Raw genomic sequence first — 16056 nt, 5'->3', positions numbered from 1 at the left:
GACGGGAGGACTCTTAACATGCGCAGTGAGAGCACAAGTATTTATGTTCCCAGAGGAGTGGGGTCCAACGCGGGCTATAAAGTCAATATAAATCAACCATGCACGGAGTTGAAAACAAAAATTGGTCCAAAGGTATCGGGCTTGGTCTGCTCGACACGTATCGGCCATGTGGCTTGTTCGGCCTTTGTTTTGGTGCTCTTAGCTCAACGCGTGTGCTCATTCCTGTAAGCTGAGCTCCCACAGGTTGGCTTGTTATTGGGGCCAGAGGTAATTAAAACCTTCTTCATAGCCTTGTTTAGTTTATTCTCTCACATTTTAATTTCATTAGGTCAAGTTACTTAAAGCTGATCCATTATGGTTATGGAGTTTAGTATATATTGAATTTATTTCATGATAAATACATGAAAAAATTTATGGGAAATTTCTCTCAAGGAGGCAGACACTAAAACTTATATAACATCATGGATTTCAATATAAAAAAATGTATACTATATTTCTCTCATGGACTAAAATTTGTAATATCATAGAACATCTAAATGATTAAACTTTGTGCATGTAATTAGTTAGGAAATAAATTAAATTACAACATGAATAGAACTTTAACTTCCAACAACAACGATAGCTTTTAGCGTTATGGAATTAGGGTCGAATTAGCAAAACTTAACACAGAAACATAATTTTATTGAGAGAAGGGAAACAACCCTTCGAGGATTTTGGATAATGTTTAATTTAAAGATCTTCCAGCATCAAATAGTTAATCTGGTTGGGAGGGAGGAAGAAGTAATGGTAAATAATTAAGGTGTGAGCACTATCCACCCAAGCTCGTCTGCATAGTTAATGTTAGAGCATACGAGGCACGTGCAGTTTTGTTCCTAAGATTCTGTGATGGATGTTTTTGGCTTTAGAGTTTAAGAACAACAAGATCTGTGGATTCGTTTGGAAACCGCTGTTTCATTTTTGGAATACTGGGAAGCCTGTGTATCAATTAATCACCCGTCCGTCTTTTTCATTTAGTCTTTGTTTCTGGTTTTTTTTTTTAATTTTATTTTGGGTCTTACATTATGTTCTATATATCAATAGTTATTAATTATTTACTATTATATGCATTTTACTTAACAAATAGTTGTGATAAAATATCAAAATGATGGTAGTGTTTATATTAACTTTGGATTTATGTAAAAAGAAAAACTTAGTCACTTAACAAAGGTTAATATTTAAAATCTTGAATTGAAAGATGAAACAAGAACAAATGACGAGGTACACATACGTTATGTCTTGAAAGATAAAACTTTGAAATTAGATAATTGTTATGAATTAAAACGTCACTTATTATTTTATATTTATATAATATTGATGTAGATGATTCATATCATTTTGTCATATCATCATTTTGTAGAACTTTTCAACATGTCATATTAATATTATATTATATAAAATAATAAATAATATTTTAATTAATAATAATTAATTAATTATTAATTATAAATATTTATTTTATGTAAAATAAAAATATAAAATTTTAATCAAACATAATAAATAATTTAAAAACTCTTTTAGATATTATGTGTACCCAAAACTTAATAATACAAATAAATAGCGTCACTTCCTTGGTCAAATTGATAGTACTGTTATAGCTTTAGCCCATTTAATAGGCATTTGCACTCTCAACAAGGAAGAGTGAAGGCTTCGATAGCTGTTTCTTTCTTTTCCCTTTTTCTTGGATAACCCTTTTTTTTTTTTTAACATTTTTATCGTTGGGAAGAAGATATAGCCATCTTATAATTACCTATTTTATTTATTTTTCGAAGAAAATAAATTAAAATAAATAAAATACTCAACTTCACAATTTTTTTTGTTGGGGCATAATAATTGGGTCACTGATCAGAAGTTCGTTTTGGGCCTTATTTTTAAGATGGCTGTAGAGGCCGACGAATAGAATATAGGCCCAATTAGTTTATCAAAGGCCCACAAAGAAACGAAGAAATGTGCATGCCAATTGCATCTCAAATATATAAGATTAAAAGAAATCATGTTTGCAAATCGATTTTCCTTTTTGTTTTTAGTCTTTTAAAATGAATAAAACATTATTTGTTCCCACAAGTTCTCATTACCCATAAGATTCGAATTTGAATATATATATGAAAATTGGAGAAAGTATACACTTACACTAGTATACAATTAAATTAGTTTTATAGCCTTTCATTTTATACAAGTTGTATGTTGTTAATCAAACCTTTTGCTTTTATACTCTATTCATGTAAATTATGCATGTCAAATTTTATGTTAATTGAAAATGATCTAACAATTTGTTTGATTATAATAAAATTTCAATCATTAAATATATATTAAAAAAGACAATAATTTTTGATCAATATGATAAAGATATTGAATTTACTTGAAAATATACGTGCATAAAATCTAACGATTGATTTATTAAATATTAATTGTACATCAAAATTGTATAAAAGTATAAAATTAATTAGTTTTACATTGATGTAACTTGATACTTCTTTAAATTGAAGTTCATATATAATTTCCCAATCATTTACTTTACTTTCAAGTCTCTAATTAAAAGTTCAATCCGATCAAGGATTTTTTTCCCTTAGAAAGAAGGTTTAGCTAATACTACTACTTTATCAATTAAACTAGGATCAAACCAATTTTTTTTTCCATTAAGTTTGACTAGTAAAAAAAAAAACAGAAAAACATTAACATAAGGTCAAGTTTAGATTCTGAAACTTTTTGCAACTTAACTATTCCATACACAAGTGGTTGTGTATAAGAGGTTTGGAATTCATTCAAATACTTTATTATTTTTTATTTGTTTTATTCATTTCAAATTCTGAGTTTTTTTCATATTCAAGTTTTGACCTTTTAATCCAGTGGGATATGTGGGGATTTATAGATTGGTTGTGAGACCTCTACCTTCAACGGAGGGGCTCATTGCTCTCATCATGGCTACACTACCACCAGTTAAAAAAAGGATGGGGACCGGGAAGGAAAAGAACAGTTGATGATACTGCAGTCAGCATTGCCCGGGTGCAATATTTTCTGTTTGTTGGTAAATTGACACAAAGATTTATACGTCAGACATATGTCATAATTTATGCGATAAATTCATAATAAATTAATTATCTTGTCTTATATATTATCGTGTTAAAAAGAAATTAATGTTGTATGTGAAAAGTAGATATATATTTAGATATTTATGTATAACATAATAGCAATAATTTGATAACTTATTCTCATCCTGGCCTGGTTTGTACAGTCCAACACTTACCAACTTCTTTGAGTAATGTACCCCGAAAATAAGAGTTGTCCCAGCTACAAACCCAAAAGTCAAACCCTAAACCCAATAATTTGATCCACTAACCCTCTCACCAGTGAATAAAGAACTATCATCACATGGAGAAACGAGTGGAGTTAATCATGACTCAAGATTTCAAGTTTCTTTAATTTCAAGCAAAGGATAGCTGAATTTTTACAGCAAAATCCGGCATGTTTAACTTTGATTGGATCGATTGGCTTGGCTCGACGCATGCAATCGATTGTCCACGCGGACGATCGACATCAAGAATATACAGTAATCATTACAATGATCCATCGATTGCCTTGCTCTCATCATTTTCTAACTTTTCTAAAACTTGGTCTTGGAATTTTGTTTATAAAGATGAAAAATTTATAATAATGCAGTGTAAGGTATTGGCAGATAAAAGATCATTAAAAAAGGTCCCTACTAACATAATAGTCTGATACACACTTCCATGACATCCGCCTGAGATCGTGCTTATCAAACCTTTTGGCTTTGTAATTATGTATGGAGCCTATTTAGCTTTAAGGTTGTAGCTTACTTTAAGTAACTCGCCAGTTTACGGTTTATTTGCTTCTATATAAACCCACATGAACTTTCTCTACAAGTGATTTAGAGTTGCGTTTGTGTATAGTGACAGCATAGAAGAGGGGAAACAATGGTGGTACTAAAATTGTGGGTTTTGTTGCTCATTGTCTCCATGCATGGCTATGGCACATTAGCCTCAGATCCTGACCCAATTCAGGATTTCTGCATTCCAAACCCCAAATATGGTGCTATAGGAACAGCTCATCTCAGCATTCTGCCATGCAAAAACTCCTCAGAAGCAACCACCGATGATTTCGTGTTCTCTGGCTTAAAAGCCATTGGAAACTTCAGTGACACAGGCCTTGCTACAATCCCTGTCAATCCAGGAGTATTTCCAGGGATTAACACACTAGGCATGTCATTCGTGCGTGCTGACCTGAAAGCTGGTGGGATTAATCCTCCTCATTTTCACCCTAGAGCAACTGAAATCGCGTACGTGGTGCAAGGCAGTGTTTATTCAGGCTTTGTTGATTCAAACAATCGTGTTTTCGCCAGGGTGATTGAGCAGGGAGAGGTGATGGTGTTTCCACGGGGTCTGGTGCACTTTCAGATGAATGTTGGAGAGAAGCCCGCCACAATTTTTGCAAGTCTTAACAGCCAAAATCCAGGACTCCAGAAGATCCCAACTGCTATTTTTGGATCTGGTATCAATGAGAAGCTATTGGAGAAGGCCTTCGGCCTGACTCCTAAGCAGATTGGGACTATGAGGAGAAGATTTGATCCCAAAACAGTGAGGTAAATTCATGACCGTTGGAAAGATTGTCATAGAAAATTTGAAGAGTAAGTTAAATGGCTTTGCTGTAGTATGATGAAGGTGGAAGATTATGCTGTTTGTTTATATAAGTTATAAACTCTGTTCGTTTATACTGCACTTGGAGCTGCAACTAGTTTCCATCACATCTCAAGTGTTGCACCCAAAGTTTTAATTTAATTTATTTTTCTATGGGATCGAATTTAAACTTGATTTATGTTCTATAGAACCATGATAGGAAAACTGTTAGACATGATATAACAATACTATATGACACAAGTCAGATGAGCTAATGAGCAAAATAGGGGTATTCATTTATAAGTGCATGATGATCACACAGTGAGAACATATATTACAAAGTAATTAGAATTATAATACCAGTAACAACAACTTAACAGGCGTTAAAGCAAGATAAAAACAACACAACATATAAAGTTGTGGTCATAACATTATGAGAGTTGTCAGCTAGAAACATACTAAGTACTAAACATATTGGCAAAATACTTGCACATGTCCATATAGGTGTTATTCTCTACCATTCCCCCTTAACACTTGCAATGAAAAGATTTAGTTGAGTTTTGAGAGTATCAAATCTTCTCAAATCTCAATCTTTGAAGAGGCTTAGTCAAGATATCTGCTAACTGCAACTCTGATGGGCAATATTGAACATTGATCTCACCTATTTGAACTACATCTCTAATGGCATGATATTTCACATTCATATGCTTAGTCTTGCCATGCCAAACAGGATTTTTAACAATAGCAATGGCAAACTTATTATCGATAAACAAGTCTGTAGGAGAGTTTTGTTCAAACTGAATGTCAACAAGTAACTTCTTTAGCTAGAGAGGTTGATTTAACGCCTTTGTTGCAGCAGTGTATTCAGATTCTGTTGATGATTAAGCAACTACAGATTGTTTATGTGAATTCCAAGAGAAGAGACCATTAACAATAGTAAATAAGTAACCAGATGTGCTTTTTGCATCTTCAACACTTCCTGTAAAATCAGAATCAGTATAACCTGTAAGTATAACTTTGGTTAACTTGGTGAAATGAATCCCATAAGATTCTGTCTCCTTCAAGTATCTTAAAATTCTCTTGGCTGCTACCATATACTGATCTGTTAGAGCTGGCATGAATCAAGAAAGGAATGCCATTGAGAATTGAATATTAGGTCTAGAGGCACAGACATAGAGGAGGTAACCAATCAACTTCCTATATGTAGAGTGGTCTACAAGTTCATTACCAGTGTCTACACAAATTTTACTGTTTCTAATAAACGGAGTTGTAAAAGTTTTGCAATATATCATTCGAAATTTCTTGAGAAACTTTGAGATGCATCTTTTCTAAGATAGCCAAATACCACTACTTAAATGATGAACTTTGTGTCCAAGAAAATATCTCATAAGTCTCAAGTCTGTCATTTCAAATTCTGCTTGCATCTGTGACTTAAAATTTTGTAAAGCATTTTCACAGCCCCTAGTAACTAATAAGTCATCTATATATAATAACACTATCATCAACATCAATTTATCACATGATTTGAGATTGTACAGTGTAGCTTTATTTTGTCTTTTTAAAAAGCTTTGATGAATTAAATGAAAATTGATTCTACTGTACCACCTCTTAGGTGCTTGCTTCAAGCCATGTAAAGCTTTGTGGAGCTTATATACTTTGCCTTAACCAGGAGAGAGTTCAAACCATTCAGGTTGTTCAGTATAAATCTCCTATTCTAATATGCCTTTAAGAAATGCAGATTGTATATCCAGATGATAAACATTCCATTTAAGTGCAACAGTTAGAGTTAATAGTAATCTAATTGTATCATACTTGGTTACTGGAGTAAATGTTTCTCCATAGTCAACACCAAGCAATTAACTGTAGCCCTTGGCTATTACTCATGCCTTGCATCTGTTAAGTGAACCATCAAGATATAGTTTTTTTTCTTAAATATCCACTTTAAATCAATAATGTTTCTATTTACAAGTTTATCAATAAAAAACCAGGTGCCATTTTCTGAATCAGTTGAAGTTCCTCTTGCATAGCATTAACCCAAACAAAATCCTTGCAAGCTTCGTCATAGTAGCTAGGTTCTTCAATAGCAACTCGGCTCTCTGATATATATCTTCAAGAGATCTGGTTCCTCTAATAGATAGATCATCTATGCTTTCATCTTGCTCAATTTCAACTTGATCATTAGGATGAGAAGGTTGAATTTGATGTATAAGAGATGATGAATGAGGTTGAGATTCATTCCAGTTCCAACTGGCATCTTCATCAAACATTACATCTCAACTCATAATCATTTTCTTTTTGCTTAGTAGATAAATTCTGTATGCCTTTGTTTGAGCACTATATCCAATAAATACTCTTGATTCAACCTTTTGATGTGGTTTATCTCTCAAAGAATCTAATATATGCACATAACATACACAATCGAAAACTTTCAAACGAGCAACTGAAAATATGTACCCATACCAAGCTTCAAATGGGGTTCTGTTACTTAAGGCATGTGTTGGCAACAGATTTAATAAATAAACAGCAGTATTTGCAGTTTCTGCCTAAAATTTTTTGGGCATTCTCTTCTCATACAACAAGCACCTACACATTTCCATGACTATAAGGTGCAATAAATTGATCAAATATCACTTTTTTTTTAAGAAATTGAGTGAATTCATTAAAGATATACTCACGATCGTTATCTATCCTTCAGCTCTTAATTTTACAACTAGTTTCTAATTCAACTCTGGTTTTGAAGTTTTTGAACAGAGCAAAGACTTCCAACGTAAACTTTATGAAGAACATCCAACTTCATCTAGTCATATCATCAATAAGTAGAAGATAGAACTTACTGCCATTGAGAGATTCCTCATTTTGGGGTACACCAACATCAGAGTGGATAAGTTCAAGTTTACATTTGGCTCGACTGGAACTAACTGAAGGAAAAGATTTCTTGGAAATTTTACCAAGTTAGCATACACTGCAAACTGAAGCATTATCAATCAATTTTGGAAGTCTTTTAAGAAAACTTGTATTATTGACTTGTTTCAAGGCTCTTAAATTGTAATAACCAAGCCTTCTATGCCACAGATCAGTCAAAGTCATAGATTCTTCATCAGCCTGTAAGCACAAATGCTCAGATTTAATAGAAAAATATCTATTTCTCATTTGTATAGGCATAAGATAAGAACCTCAAGGATTATAAATCCTACAAGTTTATCTTTAAACAACATAATATACTCATTTTCTAATAGTTGTCCAGCATTAAAAATATTTTGTGAAAAAAAAGGGACAAATATGACATCAAGAATATACTTGGGACCAATAAAGGTTTCTATTCGAACCTTTCCTTTACCATATGCTTGCAGGTAAATACCATTACCTATTTTCACCCTTAATTAATGGTTTTTATCAAGATCAACAAACATAGCTTCAGAAGGTGCCATATGTCTTGAACTGCCAATTTTAAGAAGCCATTCATTGTTCTCGATATCACTTTCTGAATCTGATTGAGCCATAAACAATACTTCTTTTACTAGTTCTGAGTTTTCATTTACCTGTACACATTTATCTTCAGTTGCTTTATTCTCATAGACTTTGTTAGTATGTCTCAGTTGACTGCAAATCTTACATTTTGCATTTGGTTTAAACCAGTAATGTTTTTTTGTGTGATTCCTTTTCTTGCAATAGGAGCAGATCTTGAACTTGCTTCTTCTATTTGAAGTCTGACCAATCTATGTATCTTTCTTATCTTTGTCTCTAAAATTTTTCTTGGTAAATGCCTCAACCTTTGCTTTGAGCAAAGAAAGCGTTCTCTTTAGAAGCTTCATATCTAGTTGATCTTCTTTACTTAGCTGCTTGCAAAGCACTGACAATTTTTGTAATTGAGATGTCAAGCAAATCCTTTGATTGTAACGGAAAGGCTATTGTAGCTTCAAACCTCCCTGGTACACTGTTGAGAATATTTTCAGCTACTCGAACCTCTTTAAGCTCTTCACCAATCATCTTTATCTAGTTGACAAGCTTTTGTAATTGATCTATATACTCTTTCACTAATTGACTCTCCTTCATACGAATCAAATCAAAGTGCTTTCTCAAATTCTGTGCCTACATGTGCATTGTTCTAGATGTCTCAACATATTCTTCCTCTAATTTAGTCTAAGTAGCTTTTGCTGCTTCACACTCCATAACTCTGTTGAAAAAGTCCTTTGAAATAGTAGATTGAATGAGTGATAGTGCTTTGAGCTTCTTTACAATCTCTTCTTCATATCGCTTAACTTGTGCAGCAGGAGCATTTTCTCTCGGAACTTGGGGCTCAACATCTTGGTCTACTACATTTCACAAACTATATCCTTTCAAATATTTCTTCATTATCATTACCCACACACTATAATTTGAGCCATCGAAGATTAGCGGAGGTTGTTGGGTTATATTAGGTGTTGTCATTGTGACAGTAGACTTGATTGAAAACAAGGGGTTATAGATGACTATTAAGAACTCAAGAAAACTAAAAGAAAGTTGTCTTAGGTCCTACAAGAATAGTGTTTTGCTATGATACCATATTAAAGACATGATATAACACTATATGACACAAGTCAGAGAGAGATATAGATGAGCTAATGAGAAAAATAAGAGTATTCATTTATAAGTGCATGATGATCGCATAGTGAGAACATATATTACAAGGTAATTAGGATTATAACAGCTGTAACAACAACTTAACAAGTGTAGAAGCAAGACAAAAACAACATAACATATAAAGTTGAAGCTGTCATAACATTAGGAGAGTTATCAGCTAGAAGTATACTAAGGACTAAACATATTGGTAAATACTTACACGTGTCCATGCAGGTGTTGTTCTCTAACAAAAACTACATACAAGCACTTCAAAAGCTAGAATCATGAAGGAAATCATATGCTTTACTTTCCCCATCAGTTTTTCCTTTGACTAAACAGTGCATAACCTGTTGATACCTATTGACTTGTTAATATCTTAATTCTAAAGCTAATTAGAAGTCACAGTCAAATGCATTAAATTACAAACCTTTCCCTAGGTATTATTAAAAATAGGCCAAGCTTCCTTGAAGGATAACTAAATACTGATATGAATCTATGCTTTATTCTAAAATGTGGGGATAAAGAGAATGTGGTATTATCATTGCAATGGAAACAAATATAGGAAAGAGCGCCTAAGATGCCATCATTATTGTAAAAGACTATTCAACTTTAAGAGCAAAGGAAGGAAAACTTAAGAAATAAAAACAAGTCGCCAAAATGATGTTGTTGCATTGTATCATAACTTTATAATTAATTCAACCACTTAAAGAGAAAAAGAACCAACTTTAGTATTAAGCTCCAATACTCTGTAAATGATTTAGGTTTTGGAGAATCAACTCTGAAAGTTTTGATATTGGTAATATTTATTGAATGCATTATTATCCTATAGAAAGCGTTAGAACATAAAACTGCAAAATCAAGAAATGGCTTTAAGACGTGTAATAATGTCACTTTTCTTAAGGTTTTATTCACCGACACTTATAGCGTGTAAAAGAGTTACCGGTGTATAAACCTTAAAGATACAATGAAATCCAATGACTGGCTTTGTTTTACACTAACGAAATCAATCTATTAAGTACTCCTCAGGGAATGACAGATTATCAAAGTCTTATAGAGTCTTTTTGCAACAAAACACTATAAAAGCAATCTAAGAAAAATTTGAAAAACATGGAGAGAATGATTGAAATTGTTTCACTTGTGCTTTTTTCCATGCATTTTCAAGAAACCAGAAAGTCCATTTATAAGCAAAAATGTCTTTTCTTGATAGACACAACTGTTTGTTTCCAATATACACAATTGTCTATTTTTCAACAAATATAATTATTTGTTTTCCAACATAATTATTTGAACAAACATCTCTCTTGAACAATTATAATTATTCAAAAGACTTCATTCCTTTCATTCTTCCATTATTATTGTTGAAAATGTTCCAACAATCCTTCACCATTTTCAAAATAATCTAGATTTTTTATAATCTTGGAAATCGATTGGATAAATGAAAATGTCTTCCAATTAGACCTTCACTTATTGAAAACATATTAAAGTTAACCGAAATTGTATGGTAGACTATGCTTTGAACCAGTTATTCCATTTAGTTAATTGAACACATCTCACACAACAATTTCAACACCAATGAATGCACAATATCTGATGGCGCTTTTATGGCCATGCGTCTGCATCTTATTTTTATGAATTTTGTTAGAGCCAAGCTTTTGAGCTGCTAGAAACAATACACTTCAGACTTACATAGGTAGATCCCTTCAAGAATGCCCTCGTAACTAAAGCATTCTAATAAATTTATATTATGAGTCTATTAAGAGTATATAACTCATCATTTTCATACCATTACAAGTATTTAGCACTTTACTTAGGATGGAATATAATATATCATATTATAATGCTAGCAGCCACATAATAATGGTGTACTTTGCCTTATTAAACTCAAGACTTGACGTTATACCAAGCGTTGAGTTGAGTTTCTATCATGGGTGACTTTCCATTTATGAGTTTGAACCCCATTTCCTTTAAAGTCTTATTTATAAGATCTATAACAGGACTTTGTATTAAAAGATCTGCCAAGGTTTCATTAGACCTCACAAAAATTTATAGTTATTACTCTATTAGAAACTAATTGTCAGACATAGTTATGTCTTAATTTAATATGTCTAGACTTTCCATTATATGCTTGGCCATATCCTTTTGCTAGAGTTGCTTGACTATCACAACGGATAGAAATTGAAGAGATTGGTTTAGGCTACAAAGGTACACCATAGATTAAATTTCTTAGCCATTTGGCTTTTTTAGTGATAATAGTTAATGCAAAAAATTTAATTGTCATGGTAGAATCCGTTATACATGTTTGTTTTTTGACATCCAAGAAATAACGTCCTCACCAAACATGAAGATCCATCCACTTGTGGAAGATATCCATTATAGCAAAGTCCATAATTGATTGTTTTCTTTATAGTATTCTATTTATGGCTTGTTAATGTAAAATATTTGGATTACTTGTGCATTTGTTTAACATTCCACAAACAAATGCTATATTTGGCCTTGTACATGTCATTGCATACATTAAGTAACCAATCACTCTTACATATTATCAACAGCTTTACCAGATTTTGATACTAATTTAATTTGAGAATCCATGCAAGTATACAATTACTAGGATTCAACTTTTTAAGCACCTTTTCAATGTAATGCAATTGTAACAAACTTATGTCATTTTCATCTCGAAATATTTTTAGTCTTAAGATGACATTCGTTACACGTATATCTTTCATTACAAAGTTATTTAACAAAACTTCTTTGTCTTTTTGACTTGCTCCAAATTTTTACAAAAAATTAGCATGTCATCCACATAAAGTAAATTATAACACATTTGTCATTTTGAAATTTGCTATATATGCACTTGTCAAATTCATCATTCATTTATATTGTAGCCATTAGCTAAAACAACTTCATCAAATTTTTGATGCCATTATTTTGGTGCTTGTTGAAGCTTATACAAAGATTTGACAAGCTTACAAACTTTATGCTCTTGTCTTAAAACAACAAACCCTTTCAATTGTTCCATGTGGACTTCCTTTTCTAATTCACCATTTAAAAATGTTGTTTTGACATCCATTTGGTCAGTTACCAACTCACAAATTGATGTAAGGAAGATTAGAGGTCTAATTGTAACAATTCTTACTACTAGAGCATTAGTATCAGAGTAGTTAATCCCTTACTTTTGCATAAAGCTTTTGGCTACTAATCTTACTTTGAACTTGTCTATGGTTCCATCTACCTTCATTTTCATTTTGAAAATTCATTTACAACCTATTAGTTTGAAACTTGGTGGAAGATCAACCAAAATCCAAGTATTAGTTCCCATTATTGAGTCCATCTCATAATTAATTGCTTCTTTCCAAAATGTAAAATCTTGAAGCTTTATTGTCTTGTCATAGGTAATAGGGTCTGGCTCCAAATTAAAATAATAAGGAATTTATTGTCTATATTTTCTTTTGTTCCTTTTACAAGAAACATATAAAGTTTGGATCAAAATCTTTTGCCTCTCTACCTTTTTGCTTTTCCTTATTTTTATACTAGATTCAGCATTATTTTTATTTTGTTCCAATAGAATATCATTTGATTGAACTAATTATAGTGGTTGTAGTTGTCTTGAAATAGATTTGAATCTATTTTCATCAAATATTGCATCTCTTGATTCCAAAACAGCGTTGATCGGAATTGAATCGATTGGTTCAATTACAATGAGCCCATATGCTTTACTTTATTGTGCATATATGATAAATATGCATTCTATTTCTCTTTCACCCAATTTCTTTGTATTAGGTTCTGAAACTTTAACGACAGATTTACATCCATAAACCTTCAAGTATTTAAGGTTTGGTCTTATTTTCTTCTATTGCTCATATGAGTTATTTTAATTTCCTTTTAGGAACATTATTTAATATGAGACAAGTTGTTAATAAAGCTTTTCCTAAAAAATTCAACTAATCTCTTAACAACACTCGAGGGATCTTCTTCAAGTCTTCATACTTCAATGTTTTTTTTAGAATATACTAAAATTGGGTAATGGATTTTCCATGTTCATGCAAATTTTGATTTTTATTGGATGGCGCTTTTGATTAGATTCTTTTCTGCCTTCCATCAAAGAAATCAAGCCCACCCATTTTCATGTACATAAAAAGTTTAATGAAGTTTCATCAATATACTCAATGATATTTCAAATGATCTTGTAATAAAAAAAGTTATGGTGTTTGGACTTAAATCAACCAGTACTATTTTCTCATTAACAACCTCGGTTGCTTTATCAATTAATCTAATTACAAGAGATCATACTACTTCAATATATTAGCAAAGCACAATAAAAAAGCATGATGACTAACAAAGTAGAAATTCTATTTTTATCACAAAAGAAGTTAAATCCAAATTTGCAAGTAAAATAACGCCTCCAAAAAAGGTAATGGTTAAGGAGCAATTTTTTTTCGTTATGAGGGACAAAACTAATTTCTAAAATAAGATGATAATCAAGTCCTGATAGTTAATCAGAAACTAAGATTTTCTTTTTCATAAGTCCTAACCCATCCGACCTTGAGGCTAAAGGGAGGGACTAGCATTGGGTCCTATTCCAAACTAAGCAAACCCTATCCCTTATGCTATCAAGAATTGACTTCCCTAGTTATAGGCTTTGATAGATAAGTTAGAAAATATCAAAAGTTAAAAAAACAAAAAACTAATTATAATGTAAACAATCATCTACTGTCAATGTGTCAAGATCAACATCACTTATCAATTGATATGAGCTTTCTGCATGTTTGACATGTGTTTAATTAAAATTCAAAAAGACCATTTAATTGATTGGTTGTATCTACTTCTAGACAAATCTGATCAAAAAAATCTTTGATCCTTCATATTTGGTATGGTTCCTGTAGGGAGCTTTTTTTTTTTTTCCAATGTACTATCATTCGCGTTGAATTTTATTTTACATTCTACTTCCAGAACATTCATGTTAGAGAAACATAGATGTTTAGGACTTTACTTCTTAGTTCTGTCTATAGGCCACCAATTTAAGTATTTAGAATAATTCATGCAAATTACATATAGCATCATGCATATCAAGTAAGGAAAGAAAACTTATTTTATAATTCGAGGAGAAATTATTTTGTGATTTTCTTTATCAACATCAGCCTGGTCCAATTTCATTAGGGTTCCACTTGTAGTAGTCATTGTTAAAACGAAATAAAACCTTAAGATTTTAGAATACAAAATTGAAAAATCAGAAAATGGCTTCAAAGTGCACAACAATGTCACTTTTTTAAGGTTTTATTCACCTCTATTTATAGTGTGCAAAAGAGTTATTGACGTATAAATATCGAAAATACAATGAAATCCAGTGATTGATTGTGTTTTGCATTAACAAAATCAATCCACTAAGCACTCACTAGGATATGACAAGATTATCAAGCTCTTAGTCTTTTTGTAGCAAAATACTGTAAAAGCTATCTAAGTAGAATTTGAAAAAAGAAGAGAGAATGATTGAAATTGTTTCTCTTTTGCCTTTTTCCATGCATCTTCAAGAAATCGAAAAGTCCATTTATAGGCAGAAATGTCTTTTCCTAATAGATACAGCTGTCTATTTCTAATAGACAATTGTCTATTTTCCAACAAACATAATTGTTTGTTTTCCAACATAATTTTTTGAACATAAATAACTCCTGGACAATCGTAATTATTCAACAGACTTTATTCCTTTCATTCTTCCATTATTATTGTAAACCCCACAAGTAGGTTAAAGACATTTAGCAATAAGTTCAACAATGGTTGATATACAAGCTGTCCAGATAAATTAAAAGAACATGAAAAACATTTAAGCTAGTTAACTAAAACATGCTATGCATGCTTGCAATGTATGCATGATGAGTCTGGCCTTCCTAACAGAGCCGACCTAAATAGATATTCTCATATATTGTCACCCACAAAAACAATATCCATTAGGCAAAATCATTGTCAAAGCTAACTCGTTTTGAGAACAAATTATCAAGTAATATTGGCAGCACAGGACAGACAAAAACATCCATATGGGGTACTAAATTTGTAGTATAAATTAGAATGATTAAATTTCAAATGTAAGGCTTATAAAGCATGACATGAATAGATAAGTGACACAAGATAGCCTATACTCACTTCTATTCTCCAACAAAAAGTGCCTTTATGTTAGCATTAGAAGTCCCATCAGCTAGAGGAAAGAAATACCCAGCACTTAAAAGCTCATGGTAGCGTATCCAGGAAAGTTGTTGGGTAATGTAGCTGTTCATTGTAATGGGCACATTTCTATCTTGATTCCCATGCCAAAGGTGTACAAAACCCTCATTGTTGGGAAATGGATTTTTCAGATCCAAAGGATCAAATTCCTAGGCTGCTTGTCCAACTATAAGATCACGATGAAGGAACTCAAATTCACTTTGCTGGAAAAAAGTTGAAGGAGAGAACTGACAAGATAAGACAATCTACCTACATAGAAATTGCTGGAAATATACTTTTTATCAGAAAACATTACCCAATAGTCTGACACCGAAAATATAGTGAATGATAGGTAGCATATGATGTTTTGACCAAGTATTCCAATCTTAAATTTGAGAAAGGAAAGAAATCTAATATCTTATTATCTCTTAAATACTTAATATTGGAGTCAGAACTTATGAAATACATCATTACACCATGAGACTTTCTTTGACATTAAAAGCATATAGGTGCACTTACATACTGCTACTCTCATAAGATTAGGCCCTTCGAGTATGCTCTGTAATAACCATAACTAATGGATCTTGTGCATCAGAAAGAA

The 16056-nt window shown here is 31.9% G+C and overlaps 1 protein-coding gene across 1 annotated transcript; it reads left to right on the top strand.

The window, feature by feature from the left end:
- Positions 1–3860: 3860 nt before the first annotated feature.
- On the top strand, positions 3861–4884 carry LOC110420569 (germin-like protein subfamily 3 member 2). The gene has a single exon (XM_021433931.2). The coding sequence runs from the start codon at positions 3969–3971 to the stop codon at positions 4635–4637; it is 669 nt and encodes a 222-aa protein (XP_021289606.1). The 5' UTR covers positions 3861–3968; the 3' UTR covers positions 4638–4884.
- The last annotated feature ends 11172 nt before the right edge of the window (positions 4885–16056 follow it).

The sequence above is a fragment of the Theobroma umbraticum genome, unplaced genomic scaffold (assembly GCF_002168275.2).
Source record: "Theobroma umbraticum cultivar Fairchild unplaced genomic scaffold, ASM216827v3 scaffold_86.0, whole genome shotgun sequence".
NCBI lineage: Eukaryota > Viridiplantae > Streptophyta > Magnoliopsida > Malvales > Malvaceae > Theobroma > Theobroma umbraticum.
This window is presented reverse-complemented; position numbering and strand designations above follow the sequence as displayed.

Bases quoted from the DNA above. Each gene is read 5' to 3' on its own strand.
- LOC110420569 (XM_021433931.2), top strand. From the start codon at position 3,969: ATGGTGGTACTAAAATTGTGGGTTTTGTTGCTCATTGTCTCCATGCAT.